This window comes from Bufo bufo, chromosome 10, assembly GCF_905171765.1.
Source record: "Bufo bufo chromosome 10, aBufBuf1.1, whole genome shotgun sequence".
NCBI lineage: Eukaryota > Metazoa > Chordata > Amphibia > Anura > Bufonidae > Bufo > Bufo bufo.
This window is the reverse complement of record NC_053398.1, coordinates 7,337,898-7,347,345: the sequence shown is the minus strand read 5'-3', so window position 1 is coordinate 7,347,345 and position 9,448 is coordinate 7,337,898. Positions and strand designations below refer to the sequence as shown.

Here is a 9,448-nt window from a genome sequence, read left to right as displayed (position 1 = left end):
CAGGTCCCACCGCTTGGACCTACACCTATACTGAGAACAGAGGGGGTGGCCGGAGGGCCCCGGGTTTCCCCAGGTCCGGCCACCTCCAAGCGTTCTCCCAGCGGCCACTGCTCCCATTCATTTCTATTTAGCAGCCCCATAGAAATAAATAGAGGGCGGCTGCGCATCTTTCGTGGCCCCACTGGGGGACATAAAGCAGATCCCGCAGGCCTGTGCCAGACGATGACAACTTTTGAGGCTGTGGAGCTGTCAGGCTGCAGCAGGCCATACCCTTCACCCTATGGCTTCATTCTGCCCCTCAGAAGCCGCCTCCTCTGGGGGGCGCACGGAGCCCACGGGCTGCAGTCAGGTAGTCGGGGCACAATCACACGTGACGCCATTAGCCCCTCCCTCGTCCTGAATCTGCCTGAAGACTTGGCGCACTGACTTGTGGGTAAGGTGAAGCTAGACCGAGGCTTGAGGCGCTCAGGAGAGTCACGTGTTGCCAGCAGTAGGGGTGGAACTTGTTGTGCCCCGCCCTGTTAGTGACGTACTTCCGCTCAAGGCCGTGGTCTGCACGCCCCTGTCTTCCGCTCTCTCTTTTCCTCTCAGCCGCCATCATGGGTCGCATGCACGCTCCAGGGTGAGAGACGGGGCCGGGCGGCGGGAGAGGGGGAACCGGGGAGACCGACTGGAAGACGGACCAGGGAGCCAGGGGGGGGTGGGCGGCAGTCAGCTGCGGTCAGGCCCGCCGTGTACTTGCCTGGGCTCCGCTCCTCGTGTGCGCTACCGCCGCTCATGAGCAGGCTGGGGGTTGTGGTTGTCTCCTGCTGGTCAGTGATGTCAGGAGGGAGCTCGGGGGATGATGAGGGTGATGGTCATACTGTCCACTAGTGACGTCCCCTCTGCATGATGGGGGTGATGGTCACTGTGCACACTAGTGATGTCCCCTCTGCATGATGGGGGTGATGGTCACTCTGTACACTAGTGATGGCCCCCTGCATGATGGGGGTGATGGTCACTCTGTACACTAGTGAGGGCCCCCTGCATGATGGGGTGATGGTCACTCTGTACACTAGTGATGTCCCCTCTGCACACTAGTGATGGCCCCTCTGCATGATGGGGTGATGGTCATACTGTCCACTAGTGATGTCTCCTCGGATGATAGGGGTCACTCCGTATTGGCTGCTGGGAGGAGTAGAAAAGCGTTGTCCCCAAACTGTTCCCACAAAGTAGTGACCGTACAAGTGGCCTGTCTGCTGGAGCTAACAGGCCGGGCCCTGAAGACCCCCTGTCATTACCCCTCCTCCACCTGACTGTGCACCCTGAAGACCCCCCCATATAATTACTAGGGATGAGCGAATTTCACATTTTGAAGTTCGTGTTGTGGTATAATGGGAATTGCGTTATGGATTCTGTTGCCACGGACTGTAACGCAATTCCATTACGGAATCCCTTTAGATGTCTATGGGTTGCATAACGGATCCGTCCGGTTTCCATTATGCAGCCCATAGACTTCAGTTATGACTGATTGCCTCTAAAGGCAATTCGTCATGGAAACGCGTTATGGTCCGTGGTAATAAAATCCATAACGCAATTTACATTATACCACAACACAAAACGAATATCAAAATATGAAATTTGCTCATCCCTAATCATTACCTCTCACCCTCCTGACTGTACACCCTGAGGACCCCAATATCATTCCCTCTCGCCCTCCTGACTGTACACCCTGAGGACCCCAATATTATTACCTCTCGCCCTCCTGACTGTACACCCTGAGGACCCCAATATTATTACCTCTCGCCCTCCTGACTGTACACCCTGAGGACCCCAATATCATTACCTCTCGCCCTCCTGACTGTACACCCTGAGGACCCCAATATCATTACCTCTCGCCCTCCTGACTGTACACCCTGAGGACCCCAATATCATTACCTCTCGCCCTCCTGACTGTACACCTTGAGGACCCCAATATCATTACCTCTCGCCCTCCTGACTGTACACCCTGAGGACCCCAATATCATTACCTCTCGCCCTCCTGACTGTACACCCTGAGGACCCCAATATCATTACCTCTCGCCCTCCTGACTGTATACCCTGAGGACCCCAATATCATTACCTCTCGCCCTCCTGACTGTACACCCTCATGACCCCAATATCATTACCTCTCGCCCTCCTGACTGTACACCCTGAGGACCCCAATATCATTACCTCTCGCCCTCCTGACTGTACACCCTGAGGACCCCAATATCATTACCTCTCGCCCTCCTGACTGTACACCCTGAGGACCCCAATATCATTACCTCTCGCCCTCCTGACTGTACACCCTGAGGACCCCAATATCATTACCTCTCGCCCTCCTGACTGTACACCCTGAGGACCCCAATATCATTACCTCTCGCCCTCCTGACTGTACACCCTGAGGACCCCAATATTACCTCTCGCCCTCCTGACTGTACACCCTGAGGACCCCAATATCATTACCTCTCGCCCTCCTGACTGTACACCCTGAGGACCCCAATATTACCTCTCGCCCTCCTGACTGTACACCCTCAGGACCCCTCCTCCACCAGCGGTGCAGTCAGTGTATATATATTGTGACCCTGTATAATGTGTGTAGTGTGGCTCCTGTGTAACACATTGTGTGTGTGTATATAGGGTCGCCCTTTATAACATTTAGTGTGTGTATTGTGGCCCCTGTATAATATGTAGTGTGTATATACGGTGGCCCCCCATATAAGTGTATAGATATCATGGCCCCTGTGTGTACATACCTCATGTATCCTGAGGATCGGCCGCTGTGCTGCAGGGAGCGGTGTACGATGTGTTGGCGCTGTTCACACAGGGTTTGAGCACTTTGGCGCAGTTTTCTTGGGCTGCATTTTATATTCTGTGGTCATATGATCCAGAGACAGAAGAAAACAGTCCGCAGCGCGTGGTGTGCACAGGGACCGAGCGCAGAACTGCAGTATAGTGTGATTGGGCCGTACATCGGCGTGCGACCTCTGACCTCCCGTTTTTCTCTCCTTACAGAAAGGGCTTGTCCCAGTCCGCACTTCCCTACAGACGCAGCGTCCCCACTGTAAGTATTCCCGGAATGCTCTGGCGGGTTTAGTAGATCTGAGTGGGTATCAGGGGGGGTTGATGAGCGGATCGGTCACTGGGGGCCCTTATGTGCCACCTTGTGTGGGGTCCTGGCTGCAGAGGTGCTCATTACTGCTGGGGCCTCGGTCGTTTGGATCTCGGCCTGGGCAGTTGCTGCAGCCATCGCTGTTGATGGGAGTATCTTTTCTCAGGTGGAACATTGGGTGGCTAGGAGTTGTAGTCCTTTTCTTGATTTGTTCAACGCTTATTCTTTTCAGTGGCTGAAACTGACGTCTGATGATGTGAAGGAGCAGATCTACAAGCTCGCCAAGAAGGGTCTCACCCCCTCCCAGATCGGTGAGAGTCCTACTAGTCATGACCTGCGGGGGGCACTGTCCGGGGGGGTGACCGTGGAGGAGGTGCTGATTATGTGCTTTACCTCCGCCCTCTTCTAGGTGTCATCCTGAGGGATTCTCACGGTGTTGCTCAGGTTCGCTTTGTTACTGGCAACAAAATCCTCAGAATTCTGAAGTCCAAGGGTTTGGCACCTGACCTGCCTGAGGACCTGTACCACCTGATCAAGAAGGCCGTCGCTGTGCGCAAGCATCTGGAGAGGAACAGGAAGGTGAGTGGCTCCCATGTTTGGGTTGTGCCCTTCTCTACGGCTCTCCTGGTTAGTATACGGGCTCCTGTCATCCCTCCTACTTGCTGGGCCCAGGAGGCGTCAGGTGCCGCTGTGGTGTCCATGTGTCCCCAGACTGATCATCAGATCTGGTGACCATTATCCCTGCTGGTTCCGGCACAGTGGTGAAATCTCTCTTCTAGACTTATGTCGGCAATTATCAGGAAGGGTCGGAACATTCCCGATAATTGTCTGATGTATGGTGAGCAGGGATCGGTACAGTCGTCGCTCGTCCCCCAGAGGATCATTGCTTCCGGCAGCCGCTCGCTGGATACAGGACGATGCAGAAACGATATTTGGTGTTGGACACAATCACCCGATGAATGAGATTTTTCTGCTCGTTCATTGGGCGATTTATGGAGCGAGTGTTTGTACAAGTATTGATCCCCGCTCACCGCTCCCCGGCCTTCACTCACCTGTGTCTTTCCTGCCAGGATAAAGATGCCAAGTTCCGCCTGATTCTCATCGAAAGCAGAATCCACAGATTGGCTCGTTACTACAAGACTCGGAGAGTGCTCCCACCCAACTGGAAGTAGTAAGTGTCCCTGCGGCTGAGGGGGGAGGGGGTCCTATGGCGGTGGAATACTAAACATGTGTTTCTCTCTTGCAGCGAGTCGTCCACAGCTTCCGCCCTCGTCGCATAAATTGTTCATTCTGTGAGAACAATAAAGTTTCACTTTAACGTCAGAGTCCGCAGCCTCTTTTACTCCGAAACGTATCGACCGTTTGGGATGTCACGTCTGCAGCGTGGGGGTCATTCACACTCGGGAATTCACTTGAGTTTAATCAGGTTCATCCAGTAGAGCTCTATCTGTAGGGATACCCCAGGACAGTACAGTGGGGGTGTGGTGGTCTCCACCAGGAACATGGAGGTCCAGTCCTTGCCCTTCATCAGGCTGTAATGTCAGAACAGACAAGCTCTGTCTGGTGAGACCCCCAGGACAGTGTTGTGGTGGTCTCCACCAGGAACATGGAGGTCCAGTCCTTACCCTTCATCAGGCTGTAATGTCAGAACAGACGAGCTCTGTCTGGTGAGACCCCCAGGACAGTACAGTGGGGGTGTGGTGGTCTCCACCAGGAACATGGAGGTCCAGTCCTTACCCTTCATCAGGCTGTAATGTCAGAACAGATGAGCTCTGTCTGGTGAGACCCCCAGGACAGTCTTGTGGTGGTCTCCACCAGGGACACGGAGGTCCGGTCCTTTAATGTTCTGGGTTCTTCCCTCTCCCTGGTTTTGATGAGTTGTTCATGTGGTTCCAGACTTTGGCACAGCCTGGATCTATTTGGGGGGGACAAGTTACTTTGAATGCGGAGCAGGGGATGTGGTGGCTCTGTGTGCGATCTGGACTTTTATGTTGGTCCGCTGAATGTCAGAACATACTGGAAGGCAGTGGGATCCCAGATAGATGAGGGGCACGGAAACCACTGGTGTGTGCGCTGCGGTGCTGTGTGCGCGCTCAGATCAGTAACCGTCAGTGCAGGGGACGAGCCGTGCAACATGTCGGCTGTGTTCACACCAGTTTTTGGTCAAAAACACAGAACTGGAGGAGATCTTTCCATTGCACCTGATCTCTGTGGAGGCTTCACAATAACTGATGGCAGTAACTGACGTGTGAACCAGAAGAAATGTTCAGTGTGGACACGGCCTGAGAAACCACAGACTCCTACTCCCTGCGGTGTCGCCCACTGATCACAGCCTGTACCGCATTAAAGGGGTTCTCCAGGAATTGCAAAACCAGAGCATAGGACCAGTGACTTCAATTGACCTGAGCTGCACTACCAGACCCCACCAGAGGGCAGTAGAGGCGCTGTTCAGGAAGAAAGTGGTCATGTGTCCCAATAACGAGCCAGCAAGCTTAGATACACACCTGTGCACTGTTTCACATGAGACAGCCAATCTTACATGAGACTGAGCTAGGCGCAGACTGTATCTCGCAGGAATAGATACAGTGGCTCAGCAGACTGTATCGCACGTGACAGGTTTAGGCTATTCTTACATTTGCGGTAGCCTTATCGCAAGTCCGCTCCAGCCCCATTCACTATGATGGGGCGGACCGGCCGCAGCACGGCAAACATGCCGAGAGGCCGCCGGAATAAAACTACAGCATGCTGCGGATTTTGTGCTCTGTCCCGCCCCCGTCATAGTGAATGGCGCTGGAGCGGACTTGCGGTAGCACGGAAATGGCAGGCTGTTCCCCCACCGGAAAAGGCTACCGCAAGTGTGAAAGACGCCTTAGAAACATAGCTCAGCAGACAGTATCACACAGGATAGGATTAGATACCCAGCTCAGCAGACAGTATCACACAGGATAGGATTAGATACACAGCTCAGCAGACAGTATCACACAGGATAGGATTAGATACACAGCTCAGCAGACAGTATCACACAGGATAGGATTAGATACACAGCTCAGCAGACAGTATCACACAGGAGAGGATTAGATACACAGCTCAGCAGACAGTATCACACAGGATAGGATTAGATACACAGCTCAGCAGACAGTATCACACAGGATAGGATTAGATACACAGCTCAGCAGACAGTATCACACAGGAGAGGATTAGATACACAGCTCAGCAGACAGTATCACACAGTAGAGGATTAGATGCTCAGCAGACAGTATCACACAGGATAGGATTAGATACACAGCTCAGCAGACAGTATCACACAGGATAGGATTAGATACACAGCTCAGCAGACAGTATCACACAGGATAGGATTAGATACACAGCTCAGCAGACAGTATCACACAGGATAGGATTAGATACACAGCTCAGCAGACAGTATCACACAGGATAGGATTAGATACACAGCTCATAACGGATTCAGACGGTTGTACTATGAAAAACAGAAGTGTTTTTGCTGCTCCCTGTCGGATCAGGCAAAAAGCAAGTGTGAAAGAAGCTTTAGATACACCGCTCAGCAGGCAGTATCATAGGATTAGATACACAGCTCAGCAGGCAGTATCATAGGATTAGATACACAGCTCAGCAGGCAGTATCACAGGATTAGGCCTCATGCATGCGGCCGTTCTGTGCATTGGGGACTGCAAATTGCGGTCCCCAATGCACGGGCAACATCTGTGCGGTGGCCGGGATGGATCGAGACCCATTCAACTCGAATGGGTCCGTGAACCGTCCGCACCATAAAAAAAATAGAACATGTTGCAGTGCGGAGATACGGACAGAAACGCCACGGAAGAACTCCAGCTCCGGATTGCAGACTCATTCAAGTGAATGGGTCTGCATCCGTGATGTAGGGAGCACACAACCGTGTGCATGAGGCCTTAGATACACAGCCCAGCAGGCAGTATCACACAGGATGGGATTAGATACATGGCTCAGCAGACTCGCACATGACAGGATTAGATACACAGCTCAGCAGACAGTATCACACAGGAGAGGATTAGATACACAGCTCAGCAGACAGTATCACTCAGGAGAGGATTAGATACACAGCTCAGCAGACAGTATCACACATATAGGATGAGATACACAGCTAAGCAGACTATCACACATGACAGGTTTAGATACACAGCTCAGCAGACTGTAGCACACAGATTAGGATTAGATACACAACTCAGTGGACATTTTCACACAGGATAGGATTAGATACACAGCTCAGCAGACAGTATCACACAGGACAGGATTAGATACACAGCTCAGCAGGCAGTATCACACAGGACAGGATTAGATACACAGCTCAGCAGGCAGTATCACACATGACAGGTTTAGATACACAGCTCAGCAGACTAGCACACAGATTAGGATTAGATACACAACTCATGACCGGTTTAGATACACAGCTCAGCAGACTATTACACAGAATAGGATTAGATGCACGGCTCAGCAGACAGTATCAGATAGGTTAAGATTAGATACACAGCTCAGCAGGCAGTATCACACAGGATAGGATTAGATACACAGCTCAGCAGACAGTATCACACAGGATAGGATTAGATACACAGCTCAGCAGGCAGTATCACACAGGACAGGTTTAGATACACAGCTCAGTGGACAGTATCACACAGGATAGGATTAGATACACAGCTCAGCAGGCAGTATCACACAGGACAGGTTTAGATACACAGCTCAGTGGACAGTATCACACAGGATAGGATTAGATACACAGCTCAGCAGACAGTATCACACAGGAGAGGATTAGATACACAGCTCAGCAGACAGTATCACACAGGATAGGATTAGATACACAGCTCAGCAGACAGTATCACACAGGAGAGGATTAGATACACAGCTCAGCAGACAGTATCACACAGGATAGGATTAGATACACAGCTCAGTGGACAGTATCACACAGGATAGGATTAGATACACAGCTCAGCAGACAGTATCACACAGGATAGGATTAGATACACAGCTCAGTGGACAGTATCACACAGGATATTATTAGATACACAGCTCAGCAGACAGTATCACACAGGAGAGGATTAGATACACAGCTCAGCAGACAGTATCACACAGGATAGTATTAGATACACAGCTCAGTGGACATTTTCACACAGGATAGGATTAGATACACAGCTCAGCAGACAGGATTACACAGGATATTATTAGATACACAGCTCAGCAGACAGTATCACACTGTAGGATTAGATACACAGCTCAGTGGACATTTTCACACAGGATAAGATTAGATACACAGCTCAGCAGACAGTATCAGATAGGTTAAGATTAGATACACAACTCAGCAGACAGTATCACACACAGGATAGGATTAGATACACATCTCAGCAGACAGTATCACATGATTAGATACATGGCTCAGCAGGCAGTATCACACATGATAGGATTAGATGCGCAGCTCAGCTGATAGTATCACATGATAGGATTAGATACACATCTCAGCAGACAGTATCACATAATTAGATACATGGCTCAGCAGGCAGTATCACACATAATGAAGCAGCCTGGTGCAGGATATTGGCTTCTGCTGCAGTTCTTCTGGTGACCACCAGGTGTCAGTCATAGGCTTCTGCTCTGTATGTATCCTGTCTGCCATGTGGGTTTTCCGTATCGGAGCCAGACCTTTCGGCCTCATGCACACGACCGTATGCCTTTTGCATTCTGTATTTTGCGGAACGGAACAGCCAGCCCCTAATAGAACAATCCTATTCTTGTCCATAATGCGGACAATAATAGGACATGTTCTATTTTTTTGCGGAACGGAAATATGGACATATGGAAACTGAATGCTCACGGAGTACATTCCTTTTTTTTGCGGACCCATTAAAATGAATGGTTCTGTATACGGTCAGCAAAACAACGGAACAGACACGGAATTAAAATACGTTCATGTGCATGAGGCCTTCTTGTGAACATCCGCTCTTCGAAGGGAGCGTGCAGACCAATGTGTGCGGCCCATGACCGTATTGCGGTCTGCAAGATGCAGGTACTGGCCATGTGCGCTACATATCACGGAGCGCCGCCGTGGGATTTCGGCAAAAAAAAAACAACCCAGAATGACCTGTTTTTATTTTTTGCAACGCAGACTGAATTTTGCAGATCTCAGACTCGTTCATATGAATGGGTCCGCAAACAGCAGGCACACGGCCACTGCCCATACATTGCGGACCGCAAGTGGTGGGCATGGTGCATGTGCATGAGCCCTCAAGAAAAAGCAGTGGTCGAGGCTCACCTGGTCCCGGTCTGGAATGGAGGCACGGATATTCGCCAGGAACT

The 9,448-nt window shown here is 51.1% G+C and overlaps 1 protein-coding gene across 1 annotated transcript; it reads left to right on the top strand.

The window, feature by feature from the left end:
- The first annotated feature begins 511 nt into the window (after positions 1-511).
- On the top strand, positions 512-4,435 carry RPS13 (ribosomal protein S13). The gene is made up of 6 exons (XM_040409351.1): positions 512-622; positions 3,016-3,064; positions 3,345-3,423; positions 3,522-3,691; positions 4,183-4,283; positions 4,359-4,435. Exons 1-6 carry the CDS (start codon positions 600-602, stop codon positions 4,390-4,392), a joined length of 456 nt encoding a protein of 151 aa, XP_040265285.1. The 5' UTR covers positions 512-599; the 3' UTR covers positions 4,393-4,435.
- The last annotated feature ends 5,013 nt before the right edge of the window (positions 4,436-9,448 follow it).